This window comes from Rhodamnia argentea, chromosome 1 (assembly GCF_020921035.1).
Source record: "Rhodamnia argentea isolate NSW1041297 chromosome 1, ASM2092103v1, whole genome shotgun sequence".
Taxonomy (NCBI): Eukaryota; Viridiplantae; Streptophyta; class Magnoliopsida; order Myrtales; family Myrtaceae; genus Rhodamnia; species Rhodamnia argentea.
In genome coordinates, this window is record NC_063150.1 from 12416544 (window position 1) to 12443537 (window position 26994).

The window sequence follows — 26994 nt, forward strand, 5'->3', positions numbered from 1 at the left end:
TTCGGCAACCAGCCAGTTCTTTTCTTGGATTTAGGTCGAATGCTCACACTCGCATGTTCAACTACTTGGCCCCAAGGCTGTTTTCGTGCAAAAACATATAATTCTATCTCATATGTAGTCACATGAATGCACAAATTTAAATTGACTGACGGACCAAGCAATTTGGGGCGATTAACCTCTAATTGGACCCCCACGGCAATCAACAACTAAACCGGCATTCACGGCTAATAATTCAATAATTCAATTAATCAATTGCAACCAGTCAATTATTAATCTCAATTTCAATTCCAATTGCGCACTCGTCTCTGACCTATCACTCGCTCGCGATCAAACAATTCAAACAATCGGATCAATCAATCAATCTAATCTAATTAGGCATAAAATCCTAACTAATTAGACTAACTTAACCAATTAAAGCCATTGAACCCAAACCAAGTTTCTAACATATACCGGCCCTAACCGAGTTACCCAAACCAAGTTACCATTCTTTGAGACCGATATGGCCACTCATGATCTTATTTGAGATAATTTGGTCACTTCAAGCTCTTATTTGAAGCAATTTTCATTTCATGTCCTTAATTAGGAAACTAAAGTCACTTTATGCTTTTATTTGAAATTTTTCTACAAATTAATGAAATATATTGCAAATTTTTAACTAAGTAAAACGAACTACAATTCAAAATAGAATTGGTAGTCTAAATAAGGGGTGATCAATTTTAGGATGAATATGTTCTAAATTTAGAATCCGAAACCTATCATGTTGAACCTATCCTCTTGACCGCAGAATCGACCTGCAACCGGCGGGTTCCAAAGTCAATTTTAAAATCGATTGAAGCTTTTGTTTTTCGTTTTGTTTTCGTTTTGTTTCATTGTATATAGAATATGCATGTGTCGAACATGTAATACAATTCTTTCTGCTCAAGGATAATATATCAAACATATTTAATTTCAAAAAATATTTTCTGTTTAAGAAAAAGGTAAAAGAATTTACGGGGAGTTAGAATGACAGAGTTCTAGGTTTTGGGATTGGGACCGGACTAATCCCCCCTTTTGAACCGCTCCAAATCCCACCCGCATTCACAGGATCGAATCTCCTCTCGACAAGTGAGGGCCGATTTCCTGTTCGACCGGATAAACCGGCCAAGTCCGGGTTTAAAAACCTTGCTGACGGTTTAATCACCTCCGACCTATGTAGCACCGACACGACACGGGACACGAGATACGACACGACACGACACGCCGACACGTTGATTCTCAAAAAATAAAGAATTCCGACACGTTGGGACACGTTTTATATTAAATATATATTTAAATTTTATTTATATGATTATTTCAATTAAATTGATTTGATTCGGATTCATAAACTAATAAATAACAAAAAAGAGCTTAAAATAAATTTACAATAAAAATGGGATAAATGGTAGCCTCGTTAAGTAAGATAAGAGATCTGTGATAAAAAAAAAATTAAGATAAGAGATCCGATTAAAAAAAAGTAATATAAGAGACCTCTACTAAAGCTCTAACCAAAAAAAAAAAAAGGACAGATAAGAGCGAAAAAAAATAAAAGTAGAGTAAATAAATATTTCCCTCTTCTGCTGCTTGGTGCCTTGCAGCTCATGTGAGAGGACTGTCTTGCAGTTTGCAGCCTTTTAACTTTAAGCCACATTGACCAAACAAAAAAAAAAAAATATTTAAGCCACAATGCTATGAGAAAATATCGTCTCCCTCACTGTCTCTCTATCATCTCCATCATCTCTCCCCCCAAGCACACACACATTTTCAGAGGTAGATCTCAGTCGACGTTTCCGATTGAAGACTGAGCCAATACGATCACCAAAACCAAATCCCAGGTAACAATCGAACCCATCCTCCAGCCCATTTCCATTTCGATCCTCTCCATCGAATTTCGCCGATTTTATCTTTGGCCTCGCTCTGGCGTCACCGACCTCGCAACCTACCTCGCCTCCTCCGACCTCACGTGCCGCCTCTCCCCCACCTCCCTCGCCAACGTCCTCCACTACCATGTGCTCCTTCACTTCGTCTCCTCCGATCTCCTCCAAATCCCCCTCTGGACACGCGTGTCGCCGGCGTTGACTGAGTGTCGAAATTCGGACACGCGTTGACCGCGTGTCCGGCGGTGTCCGGGCGTGTCCGGCGCGTGTCCGACACCGTCGCGTGTCCGACACCGTCACGTGTCCGACACGCAAAAATCCTCCCGGGAGGAGTGTCCGTGCTACATAGGCCCACACTCTCTCTCTCTCACTCGAGCGAAGAAGAAGAACAACAAGAAGAAGGACCTGTTATCAACTGATCCAGCGAACGACGACGGAGAACGAAGAACTATCCACATTCATCAGCGATGAAACCGCACCGTTCCTTCTGCTTCCTAGGTACAGCATCTGCGCTCGTTTTCTCCATTAAGATTCTTATCCCTCCCCCCAAAATGTCCTTTTGTTCCCCCTTTTTGATTTTGTTCCGATTTTGATCTCCAATTCATCGCTTTGACTGAGATCTGGATCATATTGTTGTAGCAATGTCGTATCGAAACACCGTGTGTAGCAAACTAGGATAACCCTCTGTGTCTCTGGCGATCGTCTTTTCTGCTGTTCTGTTCAAGGATCTCCTCCAGAGAAGGCTTTCAGTAGGCATCACTGAAGACGGTGGTGTACACACGCACAAATGATGCAGCTGCAGACATTGGAGTAGCCGATACGGCTGCTTGTATATGCACTTGAAAAAAAAAATTGAGGACATGGCGAATTCATCGGGATTCGACTACGAGGTGTTCTTGAGCTTTAGAGGACCGGATACTCGAGCAGGTTTTGCCGACTTCCTTTATGTAAGCCTGAAAGACGTGGGAATCCGTGTGTACAGAAATGACGAAGAGCTGCGCATCGGGGAAGTGATTGGCCCGGAGCTTCTCATAGCAATCGAGCAGTCAAGAATCTCCATACCCATCTTCTCAAAACGATATGCCTCTAGCAAATGGTGTCTCAAGGAGTTGGTCCACATGGTGGAGTGCAAGAAAAACAGGGGACAGAAGATCATGCCCATTTTCTACGATGTGGAACCTTATGAGGTTCGGTTCCAAACGGGCGGGTATGGACAGGCCTTCATTGAGCATGAAAGCAAGAGGCGATATAGTGATGGAACTATTAGCGATTGGAAGGCCGCTCTCAGTGAAGTTGGGACACTAAAGGGATGGGACCTCCAAAGCATGCCCAACAGGTATTTCTAAGATTAAGACTAGCAATAGCTTGGATCCATAGAATGCAACTTAGTTCTGATTGAGTCCTTGCTGAGTTTGTGTTATTTCTGAGTTTTGAAGTAGATTGTGTTTCTAAGCAAACCCGTTGTTAATTTTTTCTAATTCCGTATTGCCTGACCATTTCTTGTTCAGCCCAATTTTCTAATTCCTTGTGTTTGCAACTCAAAAAATATCAGGCGTGAAGGTGATTTCGTGAAAACGGTCGTCAAGAAGGTTTTCAGTGAGTTGAAAAAGGGTTGTTTGGCATTATCCGATTGCTTGGTTAACGTCGACAATCATGTGAGTGAAATCATGAGAACAATCGGCCCTTGGACAGATGAAACACGGATCGTCGGTATCCATGGAATGGGTGGTGTTGGAAAGACCACTCTTGCCAAAATCATCTACAATCAACTTTCACCTGATTTTGAGCATCATTGTTTCCTTTCTAACATTCGAGAAACTTCAAATGTAAATGGTGTTGAGTACTTGCAGAATCAGCTGATCTCTGACATACTAAAAAAGAAATGGATAGATATAAGCATAAGCGACAAAGACGAAGGGATTGAGATGATTAAAGACAGATTGCGGGATAAAAGGCTTCTCTTTCTCCTAGATGATGTTGACAAAAGGAATCAATTGAATGCACTTATGGGGCACAATTGGTTTGGTAAAGGAAGTAAGGTTATCATCACTAGTAGAAACAAGCAGGTTCTCAACATTCCTGAAGTGGATTGGACCTATGAACTTAACTGCATGGATTTTGATAAATCTCTTCAACTTTTCAGCACACATGCATTTAGAAGAGATCGTCCATTGGATGATTATCTCGCCCACTCCAAAAAGGCTGTAGGCATTGCTGGAGGTCTTCCTCTAGCTCTCGAGGTTATAGGTTCGCTTTTATCGTGCAAAAGTAAAGAAAAGTGGGATGCCATACTGAAAAAGTTGGAAAAAGTTCCTCATGAGGAGGTCAGCAGTAAGCTCAAGATAAGTTACGAGGCACTAGATGATCGGCAAAGGCACATCTTTCTCGATGTAGCTTGTTTCTTCATTGGATGTGACAAAGAAATGGTAATCCACATGTGGGATGAGACTAAACTTTTTCCAGAAGAAGCTTTGGAAGTTCTGCAGCATATGTCCTTGATAAAGATCATACGAAAAAGTGAGTTGTGGATGCATGATCTAATAAGGGACCTGGGGCGAGAAATCATCCGCCAAGATAGTAATATGGCAACAGAGAAGCAGACTAGGGTGTGGGATGCTGATGATGCGTTAGATTTGCTGAGGAGAAACCAGGTAAAAGCTCCCTGCTACCACTGCCACTTCAACTTCGCTACTTCTCTTTTATGAAGTATAATATAGAAGCGGTTAGTAATGTGTTTCCTTTTTGGCAGAAAAAGAAGCAAGTTGAAACTCTTGGTCTCTGGTTTCGCCATGGTCTCTGGTTTCGCTGGTTTCGCCATGAGGCGGAACCCTACTTTACATATGAGGACTTAATGAGATTTCCAAATCTAAGGTTCCTTGTAGTTAATGGCAGGACTTTACAGGACTGGCAAACTGATCCTATAGATCAGAAAAAAATCTTCAAGATCATGTTTGGATTATTTTGTCGACCCCCAAAAAAAAGGAAAGTAATGTGGAATTTATGTCGGGATTTGTATCTCGGGTTCCAGTTTTTCCAAAAGAAGTCGTATCTACTTCCGAAATTGCGATGCCTTGCTTGGAGCAATTTTCCTCTAGACTTTGACATGGCCAAACTATCCATGAGGAATCTGGTCGTTCTCTGCCTAGCTCGGAGCTCCATTACCCATAGTTGGGACGGTTGGAGCCATCTAAAGGTGTGACATGCTAGCATTGTCTATATGTTAAATCTGGAACTTGATCCTTTCATGACTTTGTTTGATCTTTCTCTTGCTGCAGAGGGCGGAGAGCTTAAAAGTTCTGATCATGTCGCGTTGCTGCCGGTTGGTTAGAACTCCCGACTTCTCCGGACTTGCAAATTTAGAACGACTGATCATGCAGGACTGTACGAGCTTGGTCAAAGTTGATGAATCCGTCGGTCAGTTACAGCGGTTGGTTGTCTTAGACGTCAGGTTTTGCTCGCAACTACGTGATTTGCCAAATGAGGTTTACATGCTGAAATCTTTGAAAGAGCTCCTTGTTGAGGGCACACTAGTGGAGCACAATGTGAGCCCTAACCCCTGCTATGTAAGGGTGTCAAAAAAGCCCAGGCTGGCCCAAGCTGACCGACCCGGCCTGACCCAACCCTAAATTCAAAATTTAGGGTAGTTAGGGTCGGGCCATGGTCTTCTTCGGGTAAGAGTCAAGCCCTGGGTTTTCTGACCCATTTAGGTTGGGGCGTATTTTATTTTATTGTTCTTTATTATTTTTTATTTTTTTTTATTTGTATTATTGAATCTCCCAAGTACGAGCCCTAACCAAAAATAGTGAATGTTTGCCTACCACCATTTCCTTTAAAATTGGTTAGAAAAGAAAAAAAAAAGTCTTCTTAAATGTGCTTCTGTGACTAAAATTCCCAAACCGCATACACCTATTTTACAACTTACCACTTCCAATTTATTTGCTCCGCATGAAAGTATCCATCGGCGACCACTTAGCGCACAGACACATTCTTAAAACGCACGTCGCTTGATTCGACCTCGTGTTTTTCGAAATAACTTCATACGTGGATAGTGTTTCAAAGGGAAAACATGTGTGCATTTGTAAGAATCATACAGAAGTCGGAAATTCTAGTTTCTTTGAAGCTATTGACCACACACACACGGTCTGTCAGAGCCACATGAAGTTTCGTCCCCGACTCGGCGGCTGTCATTGGTGGAGATCGGGGATTGTTGGGACATAGGTTGCGAAGGCGGAAAAAAAAAAAAAATGACCGCCGAAACCCGAAACTGTGGAGTTGTCATCGGAGAAGAGTCCAGCGCTGCGGTGAAGCCCTATGGAAGTGAGACCTCGGAGAACAATGATAGTTTGTGCTTCAAGTATAAGTATGGGTTTTATTGCGCAACCATAATGATAATGATGACATTTCGAGCAATCCTTTTTTTTGTTCATCGGTGGAGATCGTGGAATCCAACTTAACCTGGTTCAAAGAGGGGGTTTGGGGAGTCGATCGCAGAGGTTACATTAGAGCTCGTACTATCCAAATTGGGAGATTTTTCAAAAAAAAAAAAAAAAGAAAAAACTTGCCGCCCGTAACATGAACCGGCCCGACCCGAAGATCTCATGGACATGGGTCGAGCTCTATGTCATTCGTTTCGGGTCGGGTCGGATTGGGCATCATGGATACCGGACCCGACCTATTGACAGAGAATGAAGAATATTAATGTAGTGGTATCATGTTCGCCGTTGTTTGTGTTGCGCTCTTTCACAATGGTTGACACCTAAATTTTAGCTTCCCTTTTTACTAATTAATTTTGCATAAAAGATTAGGGACTAACCTCAGTAGTCCCTAGGAAAAAAAAATCAAACCATTTTTGTATAGTTGTGAGTTAGATTAATTTAAGTTTAACATATATTTAAATTTGCATTTGAATCGGACCGACGATGATGACCTTAAATATAAGGCGTCGGAGTTAATTTATATTAAGTCCGCAAGAAAGTGAAAATGAATCAAGCCGGTCATCTTCTCAATATGGTTGAACATTGCGACGGGTTGCATTTCTTGGGTCGTATTCTGAGCATGAGTGGAAGTGTGTGAATTGAGAAAAAGAATAAAATGTATGAATCGATCAATCTCAAGGAATGGAAAAACACGTGTATGGGAGCAAGGTACAAAGGACGTGGACATCTCAATCATTGGATCACGTGCGTCTCATGTGGAACTCACAAATATCAAAGATTAAAATCAATTGGACCAACATGCGTCCCAAATACTTGAGAAATTTTCAAGAGGCGATGTGAATTTTTTGGAAAGAAAGACGAGCGTGGCCTGTATTAGGCATGACCGACTTTGCCATGATTTCGAGTAAATTAGGGAGAGTTGATTTCCGGTAAGTATGAGCAAGTATGCTTGAATTCGAACTCGGTTGAGAACGTGCGCATCTCAATTCCCTCATCGCACTCTCTTGTATGTTTAAGGATCATTGATTTCCAGTTTTGATTCAAAGAAGTCATTTTCCAAGTAACTAAGCTAGAGTTTTTTGCCCGAGTAATATCATTGTCCTAGTTTAATTTTGAGAACTGCTAACCTGACGGTTCTGAAGATTGTTAGTTATTTCTGACCATACGGTCTCCCAATCAATGACGTATGAATCTACTATAGAGATTGTACCATTCCCGATCTATCTGTCACTAAAGCATTTCCCTTTTAACTTATTGCTCACCCCCCCTCCCAAAAAAAGGAAAACAAAGAAACATGAGGAACAAAGTTTTCAGTAAATCATTAACCTCAAAATAAACACAGCCTAATCTAATGGAAAGTTGGGGGGGGAGACATCTGTAGAACCAAAATCATAATAAAACGATTTTTGTACTTATACATGAGAAGATCCATTTTTTTTCCTAATTTAAAGTGTGTTTATTTCACGAAAAATTTCATGTACAAAGAAATGGTTTTGACCAAAATATATATATCCTAGGAAAGTGATTGATTATCCCTTATTCAATTGCGAGCATAAAAATGAGAGGGAGTAGTTTCACGATATATGATTACTAATTCTGGAAATAGGATAGATAAGCAATGTTATTATATTATGAAGGAATTATGGATTAGGGGTGAGCAAGTCGGGCCGATTAAACTGGGAATCGCTCGGACCGGATAGAACCAATGGTCCGTTCCCGGTTCCAAAGGATGACGGTCCGATTATCGGTCTTTAAAATTGAAACCCGTATCCAAGCGGTTTGGTTTGCGATTTCAAAAATTAAGAACCGAGACCACCAGTCCGGTTCTTTGCCCCTTGAGGGAAATTGGACCGGACCGGCAATCAATACCCCTATTATGGATTGTAAAGTGAAATATGAACTATGAAGCGACAATCATTAGTATAGAGAACATCGAGTTAACGGTCAAAGAAGGGTAAATTTCGAATATAGTGCTTTCATAGAGTAAATATGGCAAAACGAAGTTATACAAGTCTAGTAATCATAACAACCAACAAACATGAAACTATACAATTTCTTCGTTCTTTGAAGTGGTAAGTGCAATCGTCCAGAAAGAAGTGGTAAGTACAGTCTCTTTGACATTTTAACAAATATCGTCTGCACTCTCTCCCACTTCAACGCCACGAAATAATTGGAAGTATCATTTCATGATAACGAGAACATGACTTGTTGACTTATCAGTAAGACATGGCTCAAGTTCTATGATGTCTCGGGACACAAAGGAATTAGAAACTTAGCCAAATGGAAACGCCTTTCTTTCGCCAAAATTATTTTAATGTTGACTTATCAAACTCAATATTCCACATATCGAAAAAAATCTACGCAGAAATTTTTTTTTTCGACGAAACAAACGCGTCCTTTAGTCTATGAGCACGGAGCCTAGTGCTAGTACATTTTTAAGAATCATTCCATGTGGACATCTATATTTCTGAGACGCCCCGAAAATGTTGGCATGTGCCTGTCCTAATTTTGATGGATTAGTTATATAGGTGATTAAATTATTGAAAAATATATGTCGGAATATTGGTGAAATTGCTCTTGAACTTTATATTGTGCATTAAATGCTGAAAAAACACAAAACAACCCGCTATTGTTTGTCACCGAATCCCAGGGTACATGGAGTTCTACAGTTGCTTAATTTGATGGAAATTAGTATGTTCCTTTTAGCTTAGTTGACTTTGTGGGCTTTTCCTCCCACAGCGAAGAAATTGTAGCTCCATTTCATCCTATTATGCTTCATAACTTCTTTCCCTTCCTAGTGTAACATTCTTTTAGTGGGAATTTTCTTCTTTTGTCCAAGAGGCGTTTGTTTTCCATAATTCTCGATCAAAAAGCATCGGGTGCGATTCGTCTAGAGCTCACGAAAAAGACAGGGAACCATAGATAGAGGGAGTCTAGCAAAACTACTTGCGGATCGAAACGCAATTGGTTGCAAGTGGATGGTCAAGAAGAAGATGTCTGTAGATGGAGAGATAGAATGACGATCGCAGATAGATTAGCGAACTGGCTCGGCGATCTTTTGATGGATTAGGTATAATCGGAAGCTGGTTTTTTTATCCGTTTTTCTGTGGATAGAGGAAACTCTCAACCACCGCAGTTAAATTATTGAAAAAAACATGTATCGGAATATCGGTGAAATTGCTCATGAACTTCCTTTTTGTCCAGAAATGCGCTATTGACTTTGACCCAGTCAAATTACGTAGCAATTTACATCTCGGAGCTTCTGATTAGTCGTCTCTGGCGATTGTCTTTTCGGCTGTTTTGCTCGGGGATCTCTTCCAGAGAAGGCGTTAGAGTAGGCATCGCTGAAGATGGCCAGCCGGTACACATAAATGATGCAGCTGCAAACAATGGAATAGCCGATCCGGCTGCTTGTATATGCACTTGAAAAAAAATCGAGGACATGGGGGTTTCATTCGGATTTGACTGCGAGGTGTTCTTGAGCTTTAGAGGACCGGATACTCGAGCAGGTTTTATCGACTTCCTTTATGTCAGCCTGAATGAAGCGGGAATCCGTGCGTGCAGAGACGACGAAGAGCTGCGCATAGGGGAAGAGATTGGCCCGGAGCTCCTCCACGCAATCAAGCAGTCAAGAATCTCCATACCCATCTTCTCAAAACGGTATGCCTCTAGCACATGGTGCCTGATGGAGTTGGTCCAGATGGTGGAGTGCAAGAAAAACATGGGACAGAAGATCATGCCCATTTTCTACGATGTGGAACCTTACGAGGTTCGGTCCCAAACAGGCGGGTGTGGACAGGCCTTCATTGAGCATGAAAGCAAGAGGCGTTATAGTGATGGAACTATTACCGAGTGGAAGGCCGCTCTTAGTGAAGTCGGGGCACTAAAGGGATGGGACCTCCAAACCATGCCCAACAGGTGATTATTTTTCGAAGATTAAGACTAGCAATAGCTTGGATCGTTGGAATGCAACCTAGTTCTGATCGAGTGCTTGCTGAGTTTGTGTTATTCGAGAATTGAAGTAGAATCTATTTCTAGAAAAGTTAGATCGTCCTTTGGATGATTATCTCGCCCACTCCAAAAAGGCTGTAGGCATTGCTGGAGGTCTTCCTCTAGCTCTCGAGGTTATAGGTTCGCTTTTATCGTGCAACAGTAAAAAAAAGTGGGATGGCATACTGAAAAAGTTGGAAAAAGTTCCTCATGAGGAAGTCAGCAGTAAGCTCAAGATAAGTTACGAGGCACTAGATGCTCGGCAAAAGCACATCTTTCTCGATATAGCTTGTTTTTTCATTGGATGTGACATTAAAATTACAATCCACATGTGCGATGAGACTTCATTTTTTCCGGAAGAAGCTTTGGGAGTGCTGCAGCATATGTCCTTGGTAAAGATCACAGGACAAAATACATTGTGGATGCATGATCTAATAAGGGATTTGGGGCGAGAAATCATCCGCCAACGGAGTAATATGGTAAGAGAGAAGCAGACTAGGGTGTGGGATGCTGATGAAGCGTTACATTTGATGATGACAAACCAGGTAAAAGCTCCCTGCTACCACTGCAATTTGGCTACTTTCTCTTTTATGATGACCCAAAACAGGAGGGGGTTAATAACGCGTTCCCCCTTTGGCAGGACAAGAAAAAAGTTGAAGCTCTCCGTCTCTGGTGTCGCCGTAAGGCAGAACACCGTTTTGCCGATGAGGACTTCATGAGACTTCCAAATCTAAGGCTCCTTGTAGTTCATGGCGGGTCTAAAGGGAGCTGGCTTTTGGATCTTATGGATCAGAAAAAATTCTTTCCAATGATGTTTGGAGTAGTCAGGAGTTTATCTCCGGAACTTCATCGTTTGATCAACTTTTTCCAAAAGAAGTCGCATTTACTTCCGAAATTGCGGTGGCTTGCTTGGAATAGTATTCCTCTAGACTTTGACATAGCCAAACTATCCATGAGGAATCTAGTCGTTCTCAGTCTAGCACGGAGCTCCATCACCCATCATTGGCACTGTTGGAGCCATATAAAGGTGTGACATGTGCTAGGAACTTCTATCTGCTCATCCCAGAACTTGATCGTTTCATGATTTTTTTTATCTCTCTGTCGTTGCAGATGGCTAAGAGCTTAAAAGTTCTGATTTTGTCGAGTTGCTGTGACTTGGTTACGACGCCCAACTTCTCAGGACTTGAAAATTTAGAACGGTTGATCTTGAAGGACTGTATAAGGTTGGTGAGAGTCGATGAATCCGTCGGTCGATTACAGCGCTTGGTTTTCTTAGATGTCAGGTTTTGCTTGCAACTTCGCAGCTTGCCAAATGAGATTTATATGCTAGAATCTTTGAAAGAACTCCATATTCAAGGCACACCAATACAGGTCAATATGGGCTATAGCCCACGCTATCGACAACAGAGAGCACAAAGAGAGAGTGAAGAAGATTAATGCTGTTGTATCATGTTTGTCGCTCTTTGTGTTGCGTTCTTTCTCAGTTTCTTGAACATCTGTAAAATTCCGTTCGCCGGACATTGGAAATTCGCTTCTTTGAATGGTAGTTACATAACATCGACGATAAATTCTACATCATTGAAATTCGTCCAATCGGTATACTAGACGAGGATCGTAGTAAGGATTTCGACAATCATATAACCTTTGCAACACTTACATTCATACATAAAGCAAATTCATTACTAGACGAGGATCATAGTCTCAAAGATGCATACAATGAGTTCCTAGTCTGTCCTCTGCTTTTGTAATTGAGTCCTCTTAACTTTTTGTTGATGCACTCAAGACCTGAAACTGAAAAGGTAATAAAAAAATCTCAAAGATGTAGCGGTAAGCTTTTGCGTGGTTAACATTAGAGAAAAGCTACTAAAAATCTCAAATTATGCCAACTATGACAAATTTATAACTACTTATTTTTTTGACACAAAAAATCTCAACCTTGTACTCGAGTGGAAAGTTTACCATTTATTAAAGTTCTGTCAACAAACATAGTCCAAAATGTACCTCCTTGAACAATAAAAAGCAAACGGTGTTGACATGGCACCCGTGCGACTTAAGTGGAATAAGAACAAGTTGTTTTGGCTAGAAAATTATATTATGCAGCCTTGATGGAAGACAAATGTCTTATATGAATACAAGTTTATGACTTTTGGTGCCACAAGAAAAAATTCAGGGTAAATGTGTCATGGTATGCATAGTTTGGGACTTTTGATGTCACGAAAAAAGTTTATGATAAAGAGTTAATACCACGAAAAACTCCAAACTAGTAAACTTGTACAAATTTATCCGAAATAATTTTTTGACGGCAAAAAACCCCAAGCTAGTACATCCGCGATAAATTTACTCCAAACTATACTACCAAAAATCCAAAATCGGTATATCTATGATGAATTTATCCCAAACTATTATTTTGAACGCCAAAAATCCTAAACGGGTACACATGTAATAAATTTACCATCCGTCGATTTCTGTTAAAATTTACCGTCAAATTATTGAGTTGGATCGCATGTGGCGGTTAACGAGTGTACTAGTTTAGGATTTTACCCTTTCTTTATCACATGTGTATCAATTTGAAAGTTTTTCGTGATATTAGCTTAGTTTAATCGAAATTAACGGAGGATAAATTTGTCGTAAGCAGCGCGATGTTTTTGGTCGCGTAATAGCATGCTTACTTGTAGTTGGAAATAGTAGTAATTCTAGTTGGAAATAGCCCTGCCTTTTACAATGTTCTTGGTCGCGTAATAGCGTGCTTGCTCGTTTCGCTCCAGCACGAGCCCATTTACTCTTTTTTGGGGCAGACTCGCCTCACGCGGCCTCTCGCCTCTTGGTCCTCTCCTCTGTTCGTTCTGCTCCTCCACACGCTCCGCGAAGCCAGCCGGAGGCTACGGCGAGCTCCATCCGGCGGCGGCGCCATCGAAAGCGGTTCGCTTTCCGGTACGGTACGGTTTCGAAGTCATTGGCATCACACGCGTCGTCGAAGACGTGCCGTGCTTCCAGAAGTGCGAATTGATCGAGTTCCCGCGGTGTTTCCTTCCGCCGAATATGGAGTACGAGAACAAGCACGTTCTCGCTCCTATGGTTCGAGTTGTGAGTTCAAAAACCTCCTTGAAACCCTTCTGTTTGTCTCACATCATCGTCCTTCGATCTATTGCGGAAAATTTTGGGTGACGAATTTCGAAATTTTGCAGGGGACGTTGCCTTTGAGGTTGCTTGCTGCTCAGTATGGTGCCGATATAACGTACGGAGAGGAGATTATTGACCACAAATTACTTAAATGCGAGCGGAGATTAAACGGTACGGTGTGCACCTGCTTTTGAAGGAAATCTGGTAAAACTCTATTGTTAATGTGTTATGTGGTGAATGGATTGTGGTTCGTTTCCATGCCTCCATTGTGAACTGGAGAATCTGACATGAATTTAACTAAGTAGTTAATAATATATGTGGTAGCAGATACGTTGGACAGATCTTTCAGAGATTGATGCTTTTGTTTGTTTAGGCTTGGTTTGTTTTGCGAAAAACGAATTATTTGAAAAATATTATCCTAAAAATAATCGCATATATCGCTTAAAATGTTTTCATTATCGATAATAATTTATGTTTAAATATTTTCATAAAGGATTCACTTAGTCATTTTTTTGAGCGATATAGGCGATCATTTTTAGAAGGATGTTTTTCAAATCATTTGTTTGTCACGAAACAAACCGAACCTTAAATTCTCACCCAACTACTTTCAAGTTGCTGTTGGCCCAGGCTACTAGTCTAGAAATTGCTGTCAGAAAGTTTCAATCGTTTCGTATTTTGATAAGTAAGGTAACGAGAGAAGGCTAAACTTTGAAAGTGGGCCTGGTAGCTGAAGCTGAGTGAGTTCAATCTTGTAACACATCTTTCACCTGAAAGAAAAAAAAAAGCGATTTACATGAGCAGGCAAGTTTGATCTAGTCTCACTGCGATTTTTGAGAGAGAGAGAGTGATATTCTGAAGGGGGAAATCCAAGACCTATTACTTCACTGTTTTCCCATCCATTCCATCATCTTCTCCATTCCAGACGAGGGCGATAAATTTTTCCCATTTTCTTTTCCGTCGCTCTGCATTCTTTCAAACATAAAGAGAGGTAATGGGATTTTCACTTCCCTCATATTCTTCCGATATTCTTCTTATGAAAATTAAGGATACTAGTATAAATGGTAAGACTTGCATGTAGATGCTCAAATAGAGAATAACTAGATTTTTTTTACATCACATGGATATTCCTTTCAGCTACAAACATTTACTAGACCAGTAGGAGGTTTTATCTTATGATGGTAGTCATTTCTCAATAAAATTTCCAGAGAAGATAGGTTTTGATATCTGGATTCCTCGAGTTTTACTAATAAGCAAGTGACTTTCTACTCTTCTGATCATTGTTTGCCAGCTAAAGCACTTTTACATGGGGGCTTCTATTTAAGTACCTTAGCAAATGAGCACTTGATGCTTTGTGTTGATATTTTACCAGTAAACATCAAGTGGAAAACTTATTGTCTATTGCTCAGGTTCGCTGACATTTACTTATGCTCCAAGATGATATATGGTAGGCCTTGGAGATGATAATGACGTATATTGGCTAGATTTTAACTAAGCCAATTGTTCATTTAGTCCTTGATCCTAATTTTCTCCCTCTCGCTCTCCTTATATAAATGGAAAGTCATAAGGTGAGTTTGAAAATGCCTTGACTTTGGGACTTTGCCTTGAAAAAGGGGCCTTGACTCAAGCCTTTATATTGAAAACAAAATGTTGTCTGGTATTTAGTATTCCAAGCACTTATTGTGGCTTAACTTTAAAATGAAACCAAAGTTAAAGAAAAAAGAAGGAGAAGTGCAGAGAACTAGAGAATTGTCGAGGGCAGGACATGGCAGGGATGTAAGGCCTAAATGAACGTCCAACGTCCAGCTGCTTAATGAGAATAAAATTCCTTAAAAGAAACATCCAGCTACATAGGAGACTTAATTGAATACTAATATCCCTTAGGACTCTAAAATTGATTTGTACAGTCCATCTTCCACCAAATCTTCGTAGGAACATCAATATTTGAATAAATACCATATTGCATGGTTTTGTTGCCTGCATCAGAAATCTTGTGAAGAAAACTTCTCTTCTCTGAAGTTTTATTTTCTCTTTCATCAGAGCGCATTGCTTCCACGGATTTTGTGGAGAAAGGAACAGAGAACGTTGTTTTTAGAACGTGCAAGCAAGAACAGGATCATGTAGTCTTTCAAATGGGTACTTCTGATGCCGTGAGGGCTCTACGTGCTGCAGAGATAGTGTAAGTGACGTGTGATATCTTGCCTTGCAGTAGGATAGCATGTTAGTTTAACAACTTCCTCTGACAATTGATTTGCATATCCAACATATATTTGGGTGTCCCTATGATATTTTGTTTTGCTCTAGTTGAGCAATTCACCTTTAATGGCATTTGAAGATTCTTCTGGGAAGCTATCAAGCAGTCATTTATTTTGTTCTGCACTTTTAGTTTTGCTGCCACACCAATTGAGAACTCTGAAATGCTGATTTGCTTCTAGTCGTGAAATACATGTCACATAAGTAGTCAGGATGCTGGGGCACTCTTGGTACTTCATTAGTTGTATTATTGTCACGCTTCAACAAGAGTGAATAGTCATGGAGCAGGAGTTTCTATGAAACAAGTTTTTACAGTTTGGCTTGTTCAGTAAACTAGATACTCTCACAATGATTTCATTTTATTTGAGTTGCAGTAGGATGACCTGGGAATGGTACAATCATTGCTGGAAATACCCTTATATGTAAATTCCGAAATGAAGCAATTTTGTTATCAACGGGATTGTGAACCATGTTTGTTTTTAATATGGCCTCAGAATGCTATCTCTGATAGCATTTCTGAGATTCATGGGGAAATGTTATTAATTGAAAAGAATGACAGATTTTAATCCTAAGGAGGAATGAATGAAATAGGTGAGAGAAATTTAGCTTATTAAATGTAGTAGTAACTAAAGATGATCAATTGGAAGTTTGAAAGAGGTTGCAATTTCTTCCGTTAAATTTTGCCTTTTGCTTTCACCTGTTCTTGTAGGGTTCGAATTGGACTTAATATTGAACACCTGAAACTGTTAAAACAGGCAAATATGGTTACGTAGTCATTTGAAAACATATGTCCATGGAGTTTGCTTAGTGGTGAAGGAATGGACATGTGAACTAGTAGAATGCATGGAATCCCATGTTTGCACCACCTATTTCAGGTTTGGCTCATGTCTTACATGAGCTTGTTGGGCATACATGAGTTAGGGGTTTATCTACTTAAGATTGGTTTCTGTTTAAGAATTTTTTTTTTTTTACGTAGATATTATACTGAATTTTGCGTTTTGGTGGGAAAGCAAAACTTTGGAGGGAGAGAGCAAACTAATTACTTAGCATAAGCTCTCCCAAACACAGCCATAAGTTCTGCTATCGAGCTTTCTTGCAAAATATCCAGGGAAAAGTTGTGTATGCGACCTGTTTAAAGACGCTACTCCTAGATTTTTAAAATAGGCCTGGCCTGGTAGAAGTTGGTGTAGGTGGTCCATAAAAGGTAAGGAAAATTATACACTGCCTACCTGTAAAACAGTCCGTTGTCCCATGACCTAGCTCACTAATTAATTGTATCAAATCAGCTCTTTCAAATTGAATCTAGAGGAATCGGATTTTCACAAACCCTCCTAGATGTTTTAGATGTCTATGGACAAATTTACACAGTTGTGTTTCAGTTGTATGTGAATTTTGCCTGAATGTGTTTGACCTCCCTCCCTCCCTCCCTCCAGTCTTAAGTGAAATTACAGTAATTTAGAACGGTTGTTCGGTGTTGATGGAACGTCGCATCATATTCTTCCTCCCCTATTTGTGCTGAGTGCTGGTGGATGATTGCCTAGAGGTAGGGAGGCTCTATTGTGAGAGAGGAAGAGCCATTGAATGAGAAATGGAGCCTGACTTTGTCGAGCAACATTTGACATGGAACATATATCTTTAAACCACATTGCTTGGGCTTTCTGAACTGGAAGTGGATGATGCCTGATTCTCCTCGCATTATTCAGAAAATTAGTTTTTTTGTTTAATGAGTGATTGATCGCTTGTTTTATATTGTTCTTCACTTTTTTCCAATTGATGTTGGTCTAAAATTTGGATGAAACAGTGTCATCTCCTACTTATTCTGACATGGTTTTCTTATTCCCAGGTGTAAAGATGTTGCTGCGGTAGATATTAATATGGGATGCCCAAGGTCATTTTCTTTGAGTGGAGGCATGGGGGCTGCACTACTGAACAAACCAGAGCTCATTCATGATGTACGCATCACCTGACCTTTCCCTGGCTGATACTGAAAACATCACTCTTTGTATTCTACTTCAGATCGCTAAAGAATCTAATACATTTTATTACTTTCTCATGTGCAATTCAGATTTTGACTACCTTGAAGAGGAATATGGACACACCAGTTACATGTAAGATTCGACTTCTCAAGCATTCTCACGATACAGTAGAACTAGCAAGGAGAATTGAAAAAACAGGTGTCTCTGCGCTTGCTGTTCATGGAAGGTAATGACAAAAAAAAAAACTGCTCTAATGGTTATTCTGCTATAGGGTTTTGCACCCATTATACTTTATCAACTAAATAAAGGATAAGATAACCACATTGAAAACACATGAGCTTGTCAAAGATAGGACTATAGCTTTAAATTTCATTGAATTGAGTAGATCAACTATTTCATTTGACTCAATCATTTCATTGAATTGAGTAAATCAACTATTGCATTTGATTCAATCAAGTACCTATAAGATAGTTAATCGGAATGCTGATGAATGCTTATTGACTTTCACAATTCTTAATGTTGTTCAAGAAATCAATTATGATGTTGGATGTAATTAATTCATAACAAGCAAACTTGAAAAGAAATGAAAAGGCACTCTCACAGGTGCCATCTTCCACAAATTTTGCATTCTCTCTTTGAAATTTATGAATTGGAAGACAAAATGTTTTCTCTACTCCATAATTGCATTTTTTGTTTGTTACATGTTATGATTATCACCTGAATCCAGCACAAAGTTTAGATATGTAGCTATTGCAACAAATTAGATTTGCACTTGTAAAGTTCGATTTGCTTGACAACGGGTCCTAAATGCTCTTTATATTCATGTAGTCTTCCTCCACCTATAAGCGTAAGTTTTTGGTTTGGACAAATACCACCCAAGTTGAGTGACCACCCGTGGAACTTACCTAAACAAACGTCCATACTATGAATTGACATATGGTATGCAGATCACAATGACGTTGCAAGTTTTGAGAAAGAAGGCACATAAAAGGTTGTTTCTGCACAACTCCTCATTGAAAGATATGCTGACTCCAGCATTTCCAGCAGATAGTTTATATCATTGATTTTACAAAATCAACTGCCTGTTGAAATAGCAAATCAAGAGTGAACTTGAAAATTTTATGTAGTAGAGACGTGAACTGTTTACTGCCTGTTGAAATAGCAAATCAAGAGTGAACTTGAAAATTTTATGTAAAAGAGACGTGAACTGTTTACTGCATACTAAGCAAGTAATTTCTGGAATTTTGTGCCACCAATCTGATGCACGATGACCATCGTTAATGCCATTTATGTGATATTTCATATTTGGTTATTCTATGAGAAATTGCAGAAGAGTATCAGATCGACCGAGAGATCCTGCTAAATGGGATGAGATTGCTGATATTGTTGCAGCCCTATCTATTCCAGTTATAGCAAATGGTGATGTCTTTGAGTATGATGATTTCCAGTATATCAAAGTTGCAACAGGTAAATGGAGCGCATTCAATGACTTGAAAGATTTAATGTTTCTGAGAAATTTTGATTTGTGTATCTGATTGTCTGCAACCTTCTTTATCAAGTATCGTATCATGTGTGTGATAAGAAGAATGCATTCTCAATTCGCTGTAGTGTTGTCATTTTTGTAGTATCATAGTGTCATAATAACTCCGACTCTATACTAACCAGTAACAAGTTGCACTTCACATAGAAAACAGATATTCAAGGGATATATCTCAGATAATTTTGTATAATACTTTAAAACAAAGATAACATGTTTATTAGCGTTAAAATAGAAAAAGTGTCGAATTCTTTACGGATTCTTTTTAGACAAATCCTGGTGTCTATAATTTTCTCAAAAGGTGAGTCGGACACACAGATCCACAACCACACATTATCCACACACCCAAGTCCATGTAATATAGCTAACAGACCTATTAAAAGAGTGTCGAGATGCGTACCCTTTCCTAATGCTTTGCTACCATGTTGAGTAATTATTTCCACTAACAGCTGAAGATGCTGAGAAATGTGCCCGCAATGTAGATCTTATATCATAATAAGACTCAATTGACAAGCACATTTACTTTTCTTGACTTTGTTTCGCAGTAAGTTTCAAGCTTTCAGAATGGTACCAATAGTTCCAGGCATTTTGTTCCTTGTTTTCTTAGGTGCCTCGTCAGTGATGGTTGCAAGGGGAGCTTTGTGGAATGCTTCTATTTTCTCTTCTGAAGGAAAAGTACCTTGGGAAGATGTCAAAAGGGAATATATTAGGAAGGTACTTCTTCAAGATTGTCAATCGACAATTTTTTTTTGTTGAGTATCTTCTCTTTATGCTTGAATAGGACGAATTCACCAGTTTCTGTTTTCGGATTCAGAGCATCTTGTGGGACAATGATATTAAAAGCACGAAGCACACCCTCAAGGAAATGATAATGCACTATTCATGCCTTGAACTGCCTGAGGGGAAGGCTGTGATCAAGTCAGAGACGCTGGCTGACTTAGCGTAAGTATCATCTTTTTTGTTTCATGTTCTTGTTTCAGTTATGTTGACAAATTGCAGCTGCAGTTTCTAAATGCAATTATCCATTTGGTCCTAAACATTTGAACGAAAATGCTTCTTTCCTACTTTAAAATTGATCCATCTGTTCGCCTGGTTTGTTGCTACCACCAGTTCAAGCGACTGGGTGCAGAAAGCAGTTCGATGCCAGCAGTTTCAGGGGAAAAAATCCTGCTGATGGATCAAAACTTCAGAAAGCTTAATATTGATAGTTGCATGAATCCTTGGAGACTGCTGAGAGAATTCATTAAACTTAATCACTTAAAGTCATTAGAATGGCAATATTGTATATTATCGCAGTAAATGTACTTTTACTTTTTTTCTTGCTGTGCGTTAAGGAAGAACCTTTTAGGTCAAGTTTATGAAAAGATATGATCCAGATTTTGTCTGGGTGGCATGGATCTAACCTCGGGATACAGCATATAACAATGGTTAATCTATTCCGGCTATTTGTGATGTTCTTGAGTGTACTGGATTAATGCCATGATTTAAAGAAAATTTTGATTCTTGTTTGAAATTTCATAATCAATGGTCTCCTCTTGATTTTATTCCCCTCTTGCTAGTTGTATCAAGGTTAGCATCCCACCGCTTGACATTTATTAGGATGGATGTCCACAAATATTTGCACAAACTTGGTGCTAGTTGCTAGAGCAGGCTTGTGAACTTGCATATGATTTGTCTTCCTCCAAGGATTTGAGATGCTAAAAAGATATATTTAGACCGTTTGAATCTATTGTTTCAACATCTTTGAGAGTTGAGTTGAGCTAATGTTAGCTAGGTCTTTTTCCATGCGGACTTGAGGAAATATCGCGAGTCTGTCACAAGTTTTTTCAATGTATAATGAGGTAGCTGCTAGAACATATCAGCATTGTCTGGAAACGAGTTTCTCCATCAAGTGATTGACTGAGGCCAAAATTTGAACCTTTGACCTCAGGATGGGATGCAAAACTTGTTCTCCGTTGGAATTCACTCATCTATTTCTTGCATAAATGGGGACAAAAAGGATGGAAAAATGAAATTCCTTGTCCAATCCCTGTTAAATTAATTCTCGTTGTGTCTAATCTGTTATGATCTTTTACTGATTTGTCCAATCTGTCATGATACGTTTACTGATTTTTGTTTTTCATAATTATCAGGCGACTCTATGGGGAGGAGGAGTACTACCAATGTGTAAACAAAACCAGGTTCCAGGTTGAAGTTGACTAGTTCTTGTGATCCGACATGTGGTCTTACTCTTTTGCTTTTGTTCAATGTGAGGACAAATTTTCCCAACTGTCTGCCCATTAGGTAGACCTACCTTCAAATGCTTCAAGATACTGAGAGTAACTTGGGTTAGTGCTTTGACCCAAAAAATGTACCGTCTGATTTTATCCGAAAAGCCTTAAGAGGATTGGTGTGAGAGAAGCACTAAGGTCTCTGCAGTATAGGGCATGAGGCATCTGCTATAGCTCACCAAATTGAATTGGCTGTTCAGTAATAACCAACTGTTGACAATCAATGGGGTATGGTATAGTACTGTATGTAGAAGTATCCTTTTTCGGACCACTTGTGTATTTTTTTTTTTTTATAATAACCGAGGTTTGCCACATGCAATGGATTATTCCTCGGAGTGGCGGGGGTATGCCGATGCCACCGGGTAAGTCCCCAAGATATGGTCGTTGGGAGTCGAACCCGAGACCTCATCGGTTTAACTATCTAAGGCCCAAGAAGCTCAACTAACTCGTCCAACGCCCCATTGGCACCACTTATGTATAGTTTGTTTTTTCCTGTCTTAACAATTTTCATGGAATTCTGAGTAGCCAATATCCGTCTGTCTAGCCAGCCTTTGGGATGTCAGGTGACCATTGGCATTTTTCTGGATCGAACTGCAAAGCACTGGCCCAACACCATTTGGGGGGAGATGGTTCATGGCATTCTGTTGACGCTGGTAAAAGATTATTTCATTTGCAATTTGTGTGAGCATGACCCGATTGCTGTTTTGAATACCAGCGTTTAGTCAGACAGTGGAGGATCAGCCGATACCGGCCGTATGGAAGCCCAATTGATTCTCGTAGATAATGGTGATTAATACCAATGTAACACAAGCTACAGTAAATTAATGGTTTTGTTGTACATGGCTCTGAGACTATGATGAGATTTTTTCGGTTTAACCATTTATGTACCTTAAGTTTTTAGTGTTTTGATAAACGGGAGCTTGAAGGTAGGTGCTTCGAGTCAGTCACATGTTTTGGCATTGCAATTGGCGGCATCTACATTTCGATGTTTGTGTGTTCTTTTCCTTTACTAGCAGCATTGCAATTTTTTTTTTCTGGTCAAAAGCAGCATTGCAAGTTAGGCGGTATCAGGGAAGGTACTTTTCCAGCAAAGGAAGCACCTACACCGGCCACATGCAAAATGGAGTAGCAGATCCTTTCATGAATTGTCCCAACTAAGCTTGACTTTTTTCTATTGGTACTAGTCAATTTGTGTGATTGGTCATGTTTTGGGACTGCACTTCTGGTACAAATGACTCCCAGTTAGATGTTGTCCCTGTTTTTTGTCGATGAGTCAGACCGAGTGTTGAATCATGGGAACGCGATGCGAGGCACATTGTGCAGAGAGGGAGAGAGAGAGAGAGAGAAGCACAGTCGAAAGGAGGAACAGCGCTGCGAGCCCTCACGGTCACCTTTTGATCGCAAGCTCTGCGTGCCAACCCCGTAACTGTGAGCTTATCTCATCTTCACCATTGGCTCTGTGTCGGTGCCGTTGTTGTCCCCTGCAACCACCTTGTTGCCTCATCCCCTCTCTTGCTGCAGCTCTTTGCCATTGTTGCTACTTAGTGACCGGTTGCCATATTTATCGATCGGTACCAAGACTCCCTCGCCCCCGCCATGGATATTCCTCATGGTTGATATTCACCTCTTGAAGCTCTAAGGATATTCACCTCTTGAAGCTCTAAGTTGCCTTACTTTCTCCAATTCCTCCGTACTGCAACCATCTTCATTTTAACTTTGGCACGACCTCCTTGATCTTGCCCTCAAAAACTTCCGCCAGCCAGGGAGGGCTTTCTCCTTCTTGCTTCTCGCTTCTCCATCTTCACTTGTCTTGCTCCTCGTCTCACTTATGGCGTTTTCCATGCAAAATGAGGGAGTTTTTCCATCTCCATTGATGGCTTTGTCGTGGACCTCAAGGCCAGAACCCTAGCTCAAGCTTTGTTGTTGTGATCCACGGCATTTTCGCTCGCCGGAGCTTGCGCCACTGAGGAAGCAATCAGGATTGGCGGGAGCAAGGGTTTCCTCCCACCCTCCATCAATTAGTAGCCAAAATGTTGTGAGTTTGACTTTCGTCCCACCCTGCTGGATGTGCTCTATGCGCCTTCTAGCCTTTGTTCTCTTTGGCTTGTAATTGAACCATTTCTTTCTTGGGGATCGGCCTAGGCCTTTAATCTATTGCCTTACGAGTTTTTTCGTCTGTTCGTCCACCTTGCCATTTGTACTTGTACCATTATGGAAATAATACTTACTTGTCGGCAAGAAAATCATAAAATTTGCTACGTTTGGGTCAATCGAGGCAAGGCAACTCCATTTCAAAACATATTATAAAACCCCACATATGACACCTTGTTCGCTGTCTAACTCCAAAACGAAACTTTCGGTTATATTTAACTCCAATGGAGAAAAAAAAAAAGATCATTGGAGGCAAAATCAACAACCATTTTTAAGGAAAATATTTTCCGAAACATTTATCTTCTTGAAAACAAATCGAACCCAAGTTCAATTTTTTGTTCCTCGAACAAGTAAAATACTATATTTTCACACTCTAAGCTATAGCACTGCCTGTACAAGTTGTTCAACCAATCTTGTTCATAAGCTAATCTTGAGTCCAGTTACAGCTTGGACGACTACAGAACCCTCATACATCAATTTCATTTGTAGAATCTGATGTAATCCTAGATGTTCTAGTTGACTGCTTCCAGATGCGGGTTCTCAAATTGCAAGTGTCGGAGTTCAGCAACGGAATGCACCGATTTGGCCCGTCGAGTTTTGTCGTCACAAAGCGAACGCAGTTGCAGAATGATGAAACCGGTAGGCTGATCCATCAAACGGATGTAATGCTGCTGTTCGATGAATGGAATGAAAACCGTTTTTAACGAACCTAAAGGAGGATTTGGGAGGGGCAGGGGGCAAATTGAAAACTAGTCGGAAACTTGACGGGCCAAATCTGCAATTATCCCATAAATAAACCGGGAGGGAGGCCTTGAGGATCAGGGACAGTAATAAGAAAAGGAAGCGGAGGGCATCTCAGTAAATTCGCACCAGATCTGTCTTCCATCTCCAGGCTCCTCCTCCTTCCTCAAGAGCCTCAGGCGGTTTTGCTTCCTCGAGAGGTTTCGTCTCCCTCTTTCTCTCTGTGCATCGATCTTCGCACCCTTTGCAAGGTTTGTGAGTTCCTTCCTTGGTATGTTTTAGCTTTCATGGGTGTAATCATTTGTGGGTCTGACTCTGTTTCGTCCCTTTTTTTTTTTTTTTGGGATTGCGAATTTTCGTTTCTGATGGGAGTCTCTGTGTTCGGTTCTCTGTGAATCCAAGCATGCCGTCGTGTTTTTTTGAGGTTGCCCGTCAATGGTGAAACCAGATTCTCTGCCCTAACACATCTCCTCTGTGTCTCTCTTCTAACCTCAGACTCACTCTCTGTCTCTCAGTCTCTCTTCTCTCCTGTCGCTCGGGCAGAACAGTTGAGTTCTCGAGTCGCAGCTCGCCGACTCCGAGTCGCCGCCGCCGCCGCTGCCTAGCTTGCCGATTTGCCTTCGGAACCCAGGTGGGTCTCCTTCCCCCTTTCCGTGTGTGTGCTTGTCAGATTGCAAGGAGCGCTGCTCCACGTGGGCCAACCGTTGCCCCGCCCTGTTTCAGCAAATTTGTGTCTTGATTCCTTGAATTGGAAAGATGGAGTGTAACAGGTCGCAGGTCATATATATCTTTTTGTGTTTGCTCTTTTCTTGAAATGGTGTTTGATTTGACTTATTTGTATTAACTTTCAGGTGAATGAGTCTCTTCACTGTATAGACGCATTCGAATCTGGTAAGGACCTCCTTTCTCTCTTTTTGATCACTAGAGTCAATTGCTTGCATTTCCCTTTACATGTAATTTTCTATGCGTAGCAGTTATATAGTTTGTAAGGATTCATGCCTTCATATGAAATTAGTTTTGAGAGGTTCGTTTTCATCTGAGTTTGAAAGAGAGCCATGCGATCTTCTCTATGTGAGGTTTTAGCAATTTCTTGATGCCGATGATGGCACTTTTTGTCATGACATTTGATTTGTCATGTTTGGGATAATTGTGGTGATTCTTTTTAGTTTCTCTTCATTAAGAAAAGAGTCGTGAGGTAAACTGTGCAACCTTTGCAAGGAGGATAGGAAGACACCGGTCCTAATCACTTACAATCTTGCAAGGATAGGTTATCTTTGGCAGAAAGAATACCATCCCTAAACAGAGTCAGTGTAAGTATAGAGCTCCAATAGAGGAACCAACTTCAAACAGCCAAGCCCTTTTCTAAATGGTCAGTGTTGTTCGGGAAATAAGAGAGAGTGGGGAGGATGAAAGGTTGCATGGAAAATGAAGACAACTTCGAAGTTTTATTAGTAGGGAAGGAGGCAAATTTAGACTTTTTAGCTACTTTCTTCCTAATTTTCCTTCTCTCTCTTATCCAACACAGCCTCTTGAGATCTGCACAATCCCATCATTGGTGAATTGCCTATTGAAATTTTATAATGAGTCTCTTGGCTGCATGTTGAGTCTTTGAATAGTTTTGGAAGGGTTGATTGAGTGACTCAACATGCCCAATTTACTCCCCTATATCTTGAATAGTATAAAGGTTGAATCTTGAAACTTTTAAACAAGATATAGCACGCTAGCGATGTTTACCTAATGAGGCTTCTATGAGTAAACTGTGGATTGATATATAGATCTGATGTGGCTCTAAATTGGAGAATTGCAAGTGACTTCCAATTTTCAGCCAGAATCTCAGTTACATCAATGTTTTTTAGTTTCCACAATATGTATCAGTTAGTTTAGTTGCAGTCTGAAAACTCCTGTTGTTACCTGATGGGGCTGCAAGCGGACGGTTGATTAGTAATGTTGATGACAAAGACTAAGATATGCTCTGAGAGAGAGAGAGTAGAACCAGAAGGCAAAGAGGATGCAGAAAGTATAAAGATAAAGAGTGAGAGCATTTCAGTTCAGTAGCTTGACATTCTTCCCCACCTCCTTCCTCGAGAACGAGAGGGTTCATACTTCTTGATGAGGTTTCACCCAAAGACCACTTTAGCCTATAACTTCCACCCAAAGACCACTTTAGCCTATAACTTCCTGCTCTCTCTCTCTCTCTCTCAGATTAAATGACAGATAGAGCAGTAGTGGAAGGTTGATTTGTCCAGCAAAGAAAAACCTTGGATCGTGAGATTCAAAAATCAGTTTTAACCGTTCTTTGTTTTAGGGACGGTATCTTCATTTCAAGTCTCTTGGTTTCATAAGATGCTGAGTTGTTTGGTTTATCAAATGTAGTCTTAAAAGACAGTCCATTTGATGTGGCTTAGGGTCCCTTTGTCTAATCAGGTTGGTGATAAGTTGATGTGTTGTTTGGAATTCGTTAATCCTGTAATTGTTCTTCTTCCTTTTCTTGACCAAATTTATGTACAGAGAACATTTTTAAGATTAGCTTTTGGAACTTGATGAGTCTTAACTCTTCTTGTTCTGATGGGCATTTGCTTGATCTTGTTATGATTTTTGTTTATAACTGGTAATTTGCACAATTTCTTGTGA

At 40.3% G+C, this 26994-nt stretch overlaps 3 protein-coding genes across 15 annotated transcripts in view; all 3 read left to right on the plus strand.

The window, feature by feature from the left end:
• The window catches only part of LOC115732880 (protein RMD5 homolog), a 100205-nt gene that overhangs the window by 13322 nt on the left and 59889 nt on the right, over positions 1 to 26994 (plus strand). For 5 of the 13 annotated variants that reach the window (XR_007197845.1, XM_048276295.1, XM_048276298.1 and 2 more), the window contains one exon: positions 25215 to 25254. The exons of 4 other annotated variants lie outside the window; for them this stretch is intronic. The gene's annotated coding sequence lies outside the window, so the exon portion shown is untranslated. Of the gene's footprint in view, positions 1 to 24576; positions 24667 to 24688; positions 24995 to 25214; positions 25255 to 26290; positions 26478 to 26994 lie in introns of those variants that run through there. 4 more of the 13 variants (XM_048276320.1, XM_048276304.1, XM_048276309.1 and 1 more) reach the window with 4 other exon arrangements.
• Positions 9729 to 10266, plus strand: LOC115730774 (disease resistance protein L6-like). The gene has a single exon (XM_030661378.2). It carries the CDS (start codon positions 9771 to 9773, stop codon positions 10248 to 10250), a length of 480 nt encoding a protein of 159 aa, XP_030517238.2. The 5' UTR covers positions 9729 to 9770; the 3' UTR covers positions 10251 to 10266.
• Positions 13078 to 21736, plus strand: LOC125314332 (tRNA-dihydrouridine(20) synthase [NAD(P)+]-like). The gene is made up of 9 exons (XM_048276359.1): positions 13078 to 13402; positions 13504 to 13609; positions 15476 to 15614; positions 17532 to 17640; positions 17754 to 17890; positions 18995 to 19131; positions 19809 to 19915; positions 20016 to 20143; positions 21334 to 21736. The coding sequence occupies exons 1-9, from the start codon at positions 13358 to 13360 to the stop codon at positions 21401 to 21403; spliced, it is 978 nt and encodes a 325-aa protein (XP_048132316.1). The 5' UTR covers positions 13078 to 13357; the 3' UTR covers positions 21404 to 21736.

Excerpts from the sequence above, each read along its gene's own strand:
- LOC125314332 (XM_048276359.1), top strand. The coding sequence starts at position 13,358 with ATGGAGTACGAGAACAAGCACGTTCTCGCTCCTATGGTTCGAGTT. Across the intron at positions 13,403-13,503 it reads TCGCTCCTATGGTTCGAGTT|GGGACGTTGCCTTTGAGGTT; the intron begins GTGAGTTCAAAA and ends GAAATTTTGCAG. Across the intron at positions 19,916-20,015 it reads AAAGGGAATATATTAGGAAG|AGCATCTTGTGGGACAATGA; the intron begins GTACTTCTTCAA and ends TTTCGGATTCAG.
- LOC115730774 (XM_030661378.2), top strand. The coding sequence starts at position 9,771 with ATGGGGGTTTCATTCGGATTTGACTGCGAGGTGTTCTTGAGCTTTAGA.